The 12,867-nt window shown below is 46.5% G+C and overlaps 1 protein-coding gene across 3 annotated transcripts; it reads right to left on the minus strand.

Moving 5' to 3' along the window:
• Positions 1–486: 486 nt before the first annotated feature.
• On the minus strand, positions 487–12,028 carry LOC144371663 (synaptonemal complex protein 3-like). Of its 3 annotated transcripts, none has more exons than XM_078034089.1 (9): positions 11,914–12,028; positions 10,295–10,442; positions 9,729–9,798; positions 9,515–9,549; positions 8,220–8,337; positions 4,641–4,740; positions 3,770–3,868; positions 919–1,023; positions 487–796 (listed from the first exon to the last, which is right to left on the minus strand). In XM_078034089.1, exons 2-9 carry the CDS (start codon positions 10,383–10,385, stop codon positions 746–748), a joined length of 669 nt encoding a protein of 222 aa, XP_077890215.1. In that variant the 5' UTR covers positions 10,386–10,442; positions 11,914–12,028; the 3' UTR covers positions 487–745. The 3 variants fall into 3 exon arrangements, with proteins under 3 accessions (XP_077890215.1, XP_077890214.1, XP_077890216.1); XM_078034088.1 differs by having other exon boundaries at positions 487–799; positions 11,914–12,027; XM_078034090.1 differs by lacking the exon at positions 3,770–3,868 and having other exon boundaries at positions 487–799.
• Positions 12,029–12,867: the final 839 nt, after the last annotated feature.

Below are 12,867 nucleotides of genomic sequence, written 5' to 3' on the forward strand. Positions count from 1 at the left end.
AAATGTCAAACATAGGGGGAAAGCCTTGTGGTTAACGTATCGCCCTAGAAAAGGGTGAGATGTTTAAACCATAGGTAATGGAGTGTTGTTCTCTGTTCTCCTAATCAATATTAAGGGCAGGAGTCATTTATTAGGGAGCCCAAGTCAATTAAAGGGCATTCCTCTCTGTGTGTGTGTCTGTGTGTTCTGTATCTCACGGCTGATAGTCACACACTGACTCGGGTGTCTTATGATTCCGAGCAGCTTGGTTCTGGGGGCACTAACCTATGCTGCCTTGTAATAAGCCCTGCAGCCCACAGAATAGATTTCCTTTGAAATCTCGTTTTCACCTGAATAGATTCTGTAACTTTTAATGAGACCTCACAGGAGTGTGTCCATAAAGAGATTGCATCTCTTTAACTGTTTCCCTTAAGGGGGGACAAGTTGACCTTCCATGCTTGTGCTTTCTGAGTTTGGGGATGGACGCAAACACACTGACACCAAACCTAACATGAAATCATCTTTATTGCTAAGAGTTAATTGGCAGTGTCAGGCAGCAAAAGCCAGCAGCGCTGCCAAAGGCCTGGAAGCTTCACACACCAGCTTTTCAACAGCTCCCACACACAGCTCTTCAGGTTTCATTTGGGTCTGAACATCAAGGGGATCCAGCACTTAACAAACCAGTGAACAAGACATGTTGGGCTCATGGAGAGAACTTTATGACTGTTATCGTATCACTTGGGGGTGAACAGCTTTCGTCAAAGGATCATGAGAATAACAGGGATAGGAGAGATTTCCGAGCACTGGCCTTCTCCTCCTGCTGAAAGGAGAAAATCATCTGTTCAATAGTTGTTTGAATATTGTCCATATTCTAGCAAACAAGCCCTTTTGGTGCTAAAACCAGGCCTTAGCTGTCAACTTCACCTACAGGATACTTACAGATTCCATCATAAGTTTCGTTTGCAAGATGGCCATCTGTTTCCTAAGTTCACTGTGTTCACCAGCAAGAACGTTTCCGTGATTCTCCTCTAGATCCTGCAGACTCTACAACAGAAAGCCCAGGGTTTTGTTTTTTTACCTTCATATTATTATGCTTATGTGGACCGATGATCGAACCCAGTGCCTCATCTGTGCTAGGCAAGTGCTCTACCAAACCCCAAGATTGTTTTTAAACCATCCCTCTTCATCTCCCTTCACAGATGTCAGCAGGGAAGCTGCATTTTAAAAGGAGAAGAGGTTCAAATTCAAGCGATGGTCATTACTGGGGCCACATCGAGAATAGTCTATGTACTACAGGAAAACCAAAATATCCACCAAAGAAACCACAAAATGTGCGACTTGAGTCAAAGACTGCCCTGATAGAGGCATGACGCTTTGTTTGAACAAGACGGGGAAGTTTCAGGGTCAACATGGAACACAGAGAAAGCATGCAAGTTGTACATGAATGCACGCACACCATAACTTTGAAGCTCCCTACTGAAGTTTCAAAACGCGAGATATACAGCCATTTCATGAACACTAGTAGGTAATGTAACATGACTTCCCTAGGGGGAGTCAAATGCTCTAGAGAATGGTCTCACCAACTCATGAAAAATAACACTCTGATTTAAATTTTTGCAGTCATTAAAATAATCTTTGAACTCAAGCTTACTCTGAAAACCATCATGTGTCCACGGCTATGGAGGAATCACAAAATGAATACACACTCTCTGCCATATTCCTAGCATTGAAAAGAAATAACACAAGAGTGGCATGCTGGGCTATGTCTACTAAGTCAACAATTGAATAGCTTTTAGGAGGTGGGCTGGGGATGTGGCTCACTGGTAGAGCACTTGCTTAGCGTGCCAGAGGCGCTGGGTTCAATCCTCAGAACCACATAAAAATAAATAAAATAAAAGGTCCATCAATAACTAAAAACATATTTCAGCAACGCAAGTTGAAAGTTTTCTGGGGGACGAGTGTAAGCGAAGCACAAAGGAATACGAGTTACTTCAGAGAAGCCTATGGACCTGGAGGGGTGGGAGGAAGCAAAGTCCAGAGCAAACGCAGCTTCAAAAAGGCCTGGCGTTGTGCGGTGGGTATCTGAATAACCAAAATGTAGAGCAGGGAGTCACTGACAGTTTCAGAAGCGGGAAGGGCTGTGTTTCAGGCAGATAATATTGCAGACCCTTGAAGAATGACTGAAAGGAATGAGCTCAGATCAAAGTTTAATAATACAGGTGAGGGGTGATGATGTGCAGAAGTAGGGCAGCAGCAGGAGCAGCAAGGAGTTACACAGATGATCTAAGCACCACTGGAGAGGGAAAAACTTCAGGCTAACTGATAACTGGATGGGAAGGACACCCGAATGCGGAAGGCTGAAAAATAAGTCAAGTTTCTACCCAAGCAGCAACGTTTAGCACCAGCATGTAGAAGAACTCCTGCCTCAAACCTGGGCACCAAGTAATAAATGGTTCTCATGGAACATTAGAAGCACTTAAAAATGACTCTTCTGCGTCCCCTAATGTGTCCCATGTCTGCGTGCACGTGCACGTTTGTAAGCATGTGTATGTGCTCATGTGTGCTCATGGGAATTCCTCTAGAAGTAAAGAAAGGCCTTGTTTAAAGGAGGAATTTAGGACCATCCCAGTTTGGAAGAGGGAAATTTCAAACATGAATGTGAACAGGAGATTTTAAAAAAGTTTCGGTCTAAAAAGGAGGAGGGGCAGATGAATATACAGCACATCACTGAGTGCTTCGTAAGTCTGTCCCTGCACAAAGCAGAGGTCTGCACGTAGGAGAACAACTTGCTAAGATGCACGCATGACAGTAGGCAATTCTCAATCCACAAACTGTTAGTCTTCTGCTTACTTTTTCATTCTGAGGCACATCTGGGCCCTGTCCTATGATTGAAAGTCGCCATATGGGGTCATTTGCCATCCCTTCCATAAAAGAAAAAGCAAATATGCCACGGAATACTCGGGAAATAAAGGATGTGCGGACGTCCTGCTTCATTTTCTTCAATGTTTTGGTATTGGGGATTGAACCCAGGGGCACTTTAACGTCGAGCTGCATCCCCGGCCCTCTTCACTCATTTATTTATTTTTTTTATATTGAGGAGGGGTCTCGCCAAGTTGCTGAGGCTGGCCTGGCACTTGCCATCCTCCTGCCTCCGTCTCCCAAGTTGCTGAGATTACAGGGGTGTGCCAGAGTGCCCATGACGGGCCAGACTTCCTACTTTCATCTCTCACCACTCTGCTAAGAAACAGACTATGGGACAGGTAGCCATGATTAAACTCTTAGTCAAACTCTTTGTGCTATGTGAGACTCTGGGTAATACTTATACTGCCAATTGACCGATTCCTATCTTACACGACACCTACCACCATTAGCAAATCCTAAAAAGAAAAATTCACTCGGTATGTGGATTAAAGCGGGAACAACGGTATCATACGAAAAATGCTTCAGAGTCTCTGAGGTCAGAGTTCACAAGTTGAACACAGGTTTGGAAAGAAAAAGAGCATCTTCAACTCCCAGTACACACAGGATGATTTGAAAGGACATTTTAATGTTCTTCTTAGTGCACTAGAAAACAGAGTGATCAAATCATCACAAGTGTACTGCAATTAAAATTCAAATAATTATAGAGGCTCTTGTTTTTAATTAGTATCGGCAAGCAATCTAACTACACAGTGCCTGGTACAAAATTAATTAGATGACAAAATATTTTATAAATCTATTGTGTATGATTCAGAAAACAGAATCCTCAAACACAAGGGGTGGGAATGGTGTGTTACCAAATTCGACAGACCTCCAAGTATTGCTCACATAACTCTCTAAAGGCTTTCATTTTCTGGCTCTGAACAAATTGAGATTGTTGGAAAGCCTTTTGTTGCTGTTGAAATATACCCTACAAGCACAAAAAGAGACAGGTGTAATAACAATTGGAGGAAAACTTAAAACTTAACAAAACACAGTAATTTTGAGCTACACTCTCAATATTTCCTCATTTAATAGCATGACCAAATTTCCATGATGTGAGTTCACCAACCCTAGAGGAAAGCTAGGCACCAATCCTGTCTCCTGTGCACTTAGGGGCCAATGTTCCTTTTTAACAACATCCAATACGTCTGGCTCAGGTCTTGAAGATCTGAAGAACCACACAGCGAGGTGTTCCAGTAATGGTGGACTCTGTGTTTTCAGTCCCAGCTTACATTACACGTCAGTCACCAGACCTCCACCCTTGCATATATACTCCACACCCACTCCCCATCCAGGACAATCCAACTCTCCAGCTGCTTGGCCACAGCCATGCCAACTGGCTTCACTTTAAACTCCTGCTCCCTAGGTCGCAAACCAAAGTTGGTACGAATCACCGCTCAGCATTTGTTTCCCTCGTTCTTCCAGCGGCCCCCTCATAGGAGACAATCCCCTGTCTTCTCCTCTGCCCTGAAGGCAGCATCCGCTCCCCATCCCCACTCCCAGCTGATGACTTTGCCACCTCACTAGGGAAGCACTAGCAATCCCAAGGGGACATCCAGTCGCCCATCACCACACCCTCCTCCCACCTTGGTCCAGCTAGCCTCGTGCCCTCCACCTTCCCTCCTGAGTGTTTTGCATGAACTCTTGCCCCTGGAGATGGTGGTAAAATGAGTAGCCGTAAAGCTAAGCCTGATACCAACAGCCAGTTTTTCTCCTTGCTCCTTGACTTTCTTCACATCTAGATTCCACATCTGAACCAAAGTCGCAAACTGCTGAGAATATTCTTCATAAAGCTCCTCCCTGTAAGAGATAACGATAAACATGGTGATATGCCACGACAATCAGAAAGAAGTAAGAAAAATTCAAAAAACCTGATTCGTCCTGATTTGTGCCAGCAATGGAAGAGGGGCAAAAGAACAGCTGAAATCTTCTGAGGGGAAATTGCAAAAATGAGAGAGGTGATTTAGCCTTATTCCTAGAATATTTGCTCCTAACCTGCTGAGAGAGATCTCCATGTGCCTTAGCTCCAGAAAACTCAGCAAGATTTACCACATTATATAAATATTCTGTGGAAATACACTTCACTAAAAAGAAGATTTTTATTTATAATCTTTTTCTGAATCATAAATTTATTGAGAATATTCTATGCATTCATCATCAAAGATTTCCAAGTAGGAATACTTCATTTTCCCCCACTCTGTGCCCATAAGGAATTTGTACTAAACGCTGGTGAATCCCCATTCGGTCCACTTTGTTGTTGTTGTTGTCTTTTCTTTTAGCCAGGGTCCCACTATGTTGCTCAGGCTGGTCTCGAGCATGTGGGTTCCAGTCAACCTGCCACCTCAGCTGCTGTAATGCTCAGACTTCAGGTGTTTGCCACCGTAGCCAGGTCATTCAGTAGATTTATATATTATTCACAAAGATGTACCTCCCTCTCACTATTATAAAATACGCATAGCTTGCACAAGAGAAATGGTCTGAAATATTTAACTTAAAGACATTTTTTTGGGATACTGGGGATAAAACCCAGGGGTGCTCGACCACTGAGCTCCATCCCCAGCCCTTGGGATTTTGAGACACAGCCTCACTGCGTCGTCCAGCCTGATCTCAAAATTGCAATCCTCCTGCTTTGGCCTCCCGAGTGGCTGGGGTTAAAAGTGTGTGTACCTGAGTGTGCTGACTGATTGATTGATTGATTGATTGATTGTTAGTACTGCTTTATTGAAGTATAGATTGACAAAAATTCTTTACCCTGAGTGTGTTTTGAATTAGAATGTGTCTGAAGTCTAATATAAATATTTTGGTGCTGCAAAATGATAAAATGATGTTTGGTTAGTAATTAGTTTCCTCATTTGTAACAAGAATAAAGCAAAGTTCACAAGGAAAACTATAAGGAATGACAAAAATCGATCGATGTAACAGTGATGCACAGTGAAAATAAATGATAGTTATGATTATTACCAAGAGAGAAATTTAAGAATGAATGTAAGCCAGACATGGTGGCGCCTGCCTTTAATCCCAGCGGCTTGGGAGGCTGAGGAAGGAGCATCACGAGTTCAAAGCCAGTCTCAGCAACTTAGTGAGGCCCTAAGCAACTCAGTGAGACCCTGTCTCTAAATAAATTTTTTTTTTTCTTTTTAAAAAGGGATGGGGGCATACATGGCTTAGTGGAAGATACCAGAATTTACCATTCAGGAGTCTATTTATCTTCTTGAGATGTGTACCAGCAGAGTTAAGTCCCTTGATTTTTTTCCAATACCGAATCAACAATATTCTAAAACTACATTAAGGAAGGTGAAGTGAATGCAGTATTTTTTTAACCTCTAATACTTTTCAATTACATATGAAAGCTACAAAAGATACTGAGATAGGATGTTTTTGGTTTTGAAACTCCCATATATTTCAGAAACTTCCAACTTTCTTAACTAGAGCTATAGAAGCAAGATTAAATAGAATAACTGTTTTAGAATAAAAACTGGGAGGTTTCTCACAAAGATCTTGAAATAATATGTCTAGCATATGCTAAAATTCTAAAACTAACAAAAAGTAGACATTAATCACTGGATAATAATGAAATCATATGGTTAGGTTTGCTTGAAATTTGGTAGAAATGTCTAAAAACTCAGAATGATATTGTACAATGATTTCCTAATAAGCATGAAAGATATCCAGTTATACGAGACGTAGATAGAAAAAAGTATTTGGGGAAAAAAATAAGTTTGGAGAATTTGAATTTTTTTTCTATTTTTGGTAGGGAGAGGGAAATTAATGAAGTGTTGATCATCTTCAAAAAAAATAATTATACTTAGCAATAAAAATCCAGCAATAGTTGTCACATACACTATTTTCATTGTGTTACATGAATGAGCTATAAACAGAATAGAAATCCGTAGAATACAGTATTAAGTGAAAAAAAAATTATCTTTTCTATTTTAATAAAATACAGCAATATCCTTCTTAAACATGCATTATTCTACCTAACAGTATTCATTTAGTTAATATGAAATTCATTTAGGTAAACCAAAGTAAATATATGACCAATACACTTGTGGAATACGATTAAGAAATCTCTTTACATTAAATTGCAGGGACCATTCTTGTTTTTTCACATGCCTAGCACAGTGCCTGACAGACAGTAGATGCTCCATAGATGTTTAATGAATAGCTAAGTACAATCTGTTTTGCACATGCATTCAAAATCCAGACAAGTTTGCAAAGGTACATATGTTGGACATAGGCTTTCTGGGTGACTTCATGGGGTCCCATTGAAGACTAGGAGTAAATCTTCATATCCATAGAAAACTGGCAAGTTGATAATTGTCTTACTATTCTCATAAAATATAAAACTCTTAAGTGCTGTATGTGGTCTCGTACTTGACAGTTTCATTTCTTTCCTGCCCCCCACTTTTGAGTGCCTTCCCTGGAGCTGTGGAGGATGACACAAAGGGTAATAAAGGGGGGGGGAGTGGAGGAGGAGGAGGAGGAGGCGAAGGAGGAGGAGGAGAGCTGGGGAAGCGGCTGCTCCTGAGTGTAGTGAGATGACTCCAGCCAGGGCCAAGCAGCAGCAGCAGCAGTAGCAACAGCAGCAGCAGCAACAGCAAAGGGTCTGTGTTGCTAAGAGGCTTTTGGTCTCTTTCTCTCCTCCTCTCACGGCCAAAGAGAAGGAGGGTGGAGGGGGCTCGGGAGGGAAGCCAGTGGAGGGGTGAGGGGGTAGGAGTCGTGGATGGAGGATTTCGAAGAGGAAGAAACTCCTTCTCCTTCTCTCTCAGACTCAATCCCCCTCTCAGGGCTCCGGGCTGGAGGGTGGGGGAAGGAACTCAGCCGCCTTCCCCCCACCCCCTTCAATTCAAAGTTGAAGTGGGGGTAAAATTAGTGTCCTGTCCCTTTAAAAATAGAAATAAAAGGTGCCCCCCAAACCCCCGCCACTACCTCTCTCTTCATCATCATCAGCTGCTGCTGCTGCTGCTGCTGCTGGGGTCTCTCTGTGGTGACTTATTTAAACTTTCACGGAAAGAGTGCTCACTTCCTCCCGTGAAGGAAATTCAACTGCAATCTGAAGAGTCAGAAAAGGTCATCTTTATTGATTGACCTCCAGGAAACTAATGATCAATGATCATGCAAGGATATAGGGCAAAAGAAATTATTTTCCAAAGAAAATTCAAGCCAATTTGATTTACTTTACAATCTCTCTTCCAACAAACAAAAGACCATCCAAGTCTCAGGAGTAGTGTGCACCCACGGACACAAACTGTTTGGCTCCAGAATAGCAACAACCTCACCTTTGCTCTTGCTGGATTTTCAGAACATGCTCAATTTTCTGCTGAAAGGTTTTGACAGAAGCACTGATACTCATTTTGAAATTTCTTCTCTTGGCCTGAAGAAGCTTCTTGATGTCCCCTACATAGAAAATATATCCTTGTTAACATGCAGCGTCAAGCCAGTAAGGGTAACCTGGATTTGACAGCATGATGGACACTTAGTGTCAACAAGCAGGCATCTCTTCCAAAGGAAAGATTATATGCATCCTTCCTTTCAGTGAAAATTTATGGCAGTGTGAAAGTCGACACTTGCACTTCAGTCTCCACACTTTGGATGTAAAACATGTGCAAGGAAAACCAGGTTCTATTTTTCCAAAACATACAAACGGGGTCTCAAGCGATAGTGTCCAACATCTTCACGAGAAAACACACACAAAGGCTAGTTTTTAACAAATGTACAAAAATATCCTCCAATTTAAGGTCACGTTTAGAGGGAATATGGTCGGACCGCTTCATGCAAAAACACAAAACAATTCCTTTCACAGCCTGCTCCAAAGCACAAAGATCAATATTGGCATGTGAACACAAGAAAAGTCCATTTTAGTTTACCAGTCAGGCTTCTCAAGAAATTGAACTATGGGATAAAGACCACAAAGAGTTTAAGGGCGTGAATAAATTCACTCACAGACCATTTCTACATGCTGGGTACATCAAGGCAAAAGATTCTAAACTGATTCTGGCTCTATGTTTAAGAGTCTGACACTGAACACAGTTAGCGGAGATAATATCCATCACAGCCATCTAAAACTAGGATTAGATTCTTATCATCCAACCATCACTCACATTCTAACAATGTTGGCTTCAGACCTCCAATACAAGGGTTATTTATGTCAGTAAACAGTGAGGAGATATGAGAGAAGATTCCGTCTTCGCTACCCCCAGCCCAAAGAAAAGAAATGGGGGTGGTCATACAAAACATGTGAAATGAAGTCTAAAACTTTAAAATAGATATAGCCCTCACTGTGTGGCCTAATGTGGAGTACAGATATCTCATCCAATGTTCTTTTCACATTTCAGTGTACAGGAACAAAAGCACCACTCTTACCTGAGGCCTGCAAGTACCATGCTCTTCACATCAACAATTAAAATGGGTAGGGAAATCTATTAAGCCCAAATAGTCCATACTTGTGTAACATCCTGCCTCGGAGAGCAAGGTGTCAAAGATGGTCCTGAGGTCCTCTGATGAATATTTCCTGGGATAAACGCCTTTGATTTGAAACCCTTTACTTAAACTACCAATATCTCCCAAAACGTACCTTGGAACTTGGCCAACATATTCCGTAGTTCATTCCTGTGAAGAAATTGCATCAGCTTTTCAAATGAATGTAGGCAAAACACCGCCCTTGGTTCTGCAGAAGGGCAGGAGGCCGAGCACATTAGGTCGACTAGATGATGTGTGAGCAGAAGGCGGACTTTTCTGAAATCACCCTATGTGACGCAGCAGGCAAAAAACGGCTTTAAACACATTACCCCATGTCTCGCTCCTGACGACCTGTGAAAGAACTCTCCTCCGCACTGTCATCAAGTCCTGAACTGGTTGCTGCATAGAAAAGAGAAAGGAAAGATGTTTTTCAAGCAAGTGTGCTATTTGATCCACTCTTTGCAGAGATATCCTCTCCCTTGTGCAATTTCCCTGGCTCTTCAGGCCAAGGAAAAGATCTTGATGCAGACAGACAGACAGAGGTGGAATCCCTTAGGTGTAGGCCACAATAAATTTGGTCAGGGATTGGGGCCACTGGAAGGAGGAGGCATCTTTACCAGGGCCAAAGTACATGTCCTGCACCTGGGACAAGTAGGAAGTGAGGGCTGCCAGCGGTTCAGAGGAGCAAGAGCCGGAATCCCGTGAAGGTGCTTGAGACACAGGGGCTTCTCAAAGCTGGAAACACGTGGGGTAGCCCCAACCCAGGGCCAGGAACTCCAGCCGCCCACGTGCTTCACGGCCCCACAGGACAAGAAGGGGAACACCTCTGACATGGGGATGCCCAGAGCAGAGCCTCCCCGCTAGAGGGACCCCTGGGACAGGAGCAGTGTTTCACCTGGGCACTCAAAGTCATAGACGGACAGGTCCCGAGGCTCCACCTGGGCCTTGGCAGCTCTCCCCAAGCTCTTCCTTGCCGTGGGTGCCATGGCGACGGCTGCCCTGTGTTGCACAGGAGCTCGAAAGCTCCAGAGGACAGGGATGCACTAAAGAAGGTGGGAGGTGTCAGAGGAGAATCAGGGCATGGGGCTTTGGGGCTGGAGAGTGGTGTGGCCTCGTGGCCTGACACGTGCCCTGGAGCCAGGGGGAGGGGAAGGATGGTGCCAGGGTAGAGTCCCTCCCCTACCCAATGATGCCATGGTCACGTCCTGCCCCATCCAGTCCAGTCCTGCTACAGGAGGGCTGAAACCCAGGGGACAGAGGACAGGAAGGATGGCCCCAGTGTGAAGAGCCGACGGGCTCCATCCAGTCTCTCTCCCTGCTGGATCCCGAGGGACCCGAAGGAGAGCCCCAGGGTCAAGTCCCACCCCCCCCAAAAAAAAGTCCAGTCCCACCCACTGGAACCCAGGGGACAGGAAGGATAGCCCCAGAGTTGAGCCCCGCCCTGTCCAGTCCCACCCGGCTGGAACCCAAGGGGAAGGGAAGGATGGCCCCAGGGTCCAGTCCCACCTAGCTGGAACCTGAGAGGACATGGGAAGAATGGACCCAGGGTTCAGCCCTGCCCCGTCCTGTCCTGCCCCTCGGGAACACTAGGAGAAGGGAAGGATGGCCCCAGGGTCGAGCCCCGCCTTGTCCTATCCACTCCCACCTGTCCCGTCCAGTCCCATCGGGGCTGGAACTGAGGAGACACTGGTAGGATGGCCCCAGGGTCGAGTCTGGCCCCGTCCCATCCAGTCCCACGCAGCTGGAACTGGAAGGGACACAGGAAGGATGGCTCCAGGGTCGGAGTCCCACCCCGCACCACCCTGCTGCACCACCTCGCCTGTCCAGTGCCCGTGCAGTTCCGCACCACCCCGCCCCGTCCAGTCCCACCCCCCTGTCCCATCGTGTCCCACCCCAACCTGTCCAGTCCTCCGTCCCGCTACACGAGGGCTGGTACGAGCCCCAATTGCCCCGCGCCCCTCCAACCCTCCGCCTCAGGCGCCTCTGCGGGATCTCGCTGCTCGGGTCCCCAGATGACCCCGGCTGGTGGCCACTGGGGAGGACAGACCCAAGGGCAGATGGTGGCCACGCGACCCACTAAATGACTCCTCAGTAAGTTCCGTGGGAAGGGACCCCTCTGCCTGCACCAGTCTGGCACACCAAGGGAGGACACAGCCCCTCTCTGTTCTCTCCCTTGGGAAAGCCTCAGGGTCGCCTCAGGGGCCCGCGTGTCCCCTGATGAGGGCGGCCCAGCACCAGGGACAGCGCGGGCGGATCCTCCCCGCCAGGCCTCCAGCATCGCGGAGACCCTCCCGCCGCCATCAGGGCCCTTCGCTTCCAGACGCGCGCTCGGGGGCCCGCCCTCAGCGGGCCCCCCTCACCTGAGGCCCAGGCCACACCCATGAAGTCACCTCACTCCTCTGTCCTCCGAGAGCCCCACACCATTGGCTCCCCCCACCCCCGCGGAACCACACGCCGATCCCACCTCCCCAGGCCTGGCGCCTCATCTTGGGGTCCGGAATCGCTACCCCTCACCCAGCTGGGCGACCGCGAAGCTCCTCTCAGGGCCTTGGCGTCCTCCTCGTGGCAGCAGCCCGCAGGTTGTGTTTGCGCGCCTCACTCGCTGATTGGCTGGCGCAGTGCGCCTGCGGGAGGCGGGGCCGCTTGGAGCCATACCCCTGCAGCTCCTCCACCCGCCACCGAGGGAGAGGGCGGCACTGCCATGGACTGGGGGCCCTGGGGCCCCGGGGCCCTGGGGCCCTGGGGCACCAAGCCTTGGCAGCACCTCAGGCAGGCTCCTGACCCCATGAGGACAGGACATCGAATGGATGGCAGCGAGCCCTGCACCTCATGCGGGAAGGACGGGCCAGTGGACAGCACTGCCGTCTCCCTAAGCTGCCTTACCCGCACAGGAGGCGTCTTCGCCTTGACCGTGGTGTCTTGGACTTCCCTTCCCCTCTTCCTTTATTTTCCACCATTTCCCACGTGCAATCCCAACAGCCAACTGAACTCCCTGCGCGTCACATACTCACCAACACTTGTTGGTGAGTATGTGACATTTCCTAAGGTCGCCATTCTAACAGATGCAAAGCGATAGCTGTGCAGGTCTTTTTCGGTATGTGTCCCATCGCGAAAAGATGGAGCAGTTCTTTGACGCTCCCTGACCACTTGTGTTTCCTTTCGCGTTATAGTACCCCTGAGTGATGGTGAGCTGAACATTTGTCACTTTGAGGCTGTGTATTCTGCTCGGATTTGAAGATGGGCTTTCTACATCTGGATATCACTCTATATGGCTGTGTTTTTCCCTGCTACATCTATGAAATAGATTAGTGTTTGCTCTGAAGTCATTCGAAATTCTCTGTTTTCTAAAAAGGGTTTACGATTTTATTGGGCATTTTCAAGTCTGTGTTCATCAACACGCGACTTGGTACTTGATGTCCTGCCAAGATCAATTGCTTTGTTTTTCTTGCCAAGGTGGAAATTCAAGTT

The sequence above is a fragment of the Ictidomys tridecemlineatus genome, chromosome X (assembly GCF_052094955.1).
Source record: "Ictidomys tridecemlineatus isolate mIctTri1 chromosome X, mIctTri1.hap1, whole genome shotgun sequence".
Lineage (NCBI taxonomy): Eukaryota > Metazoa > Chordata > Mammalia > Rodentia > Sciuridae > Ictidomys > Ictidomys tridecemlineatus.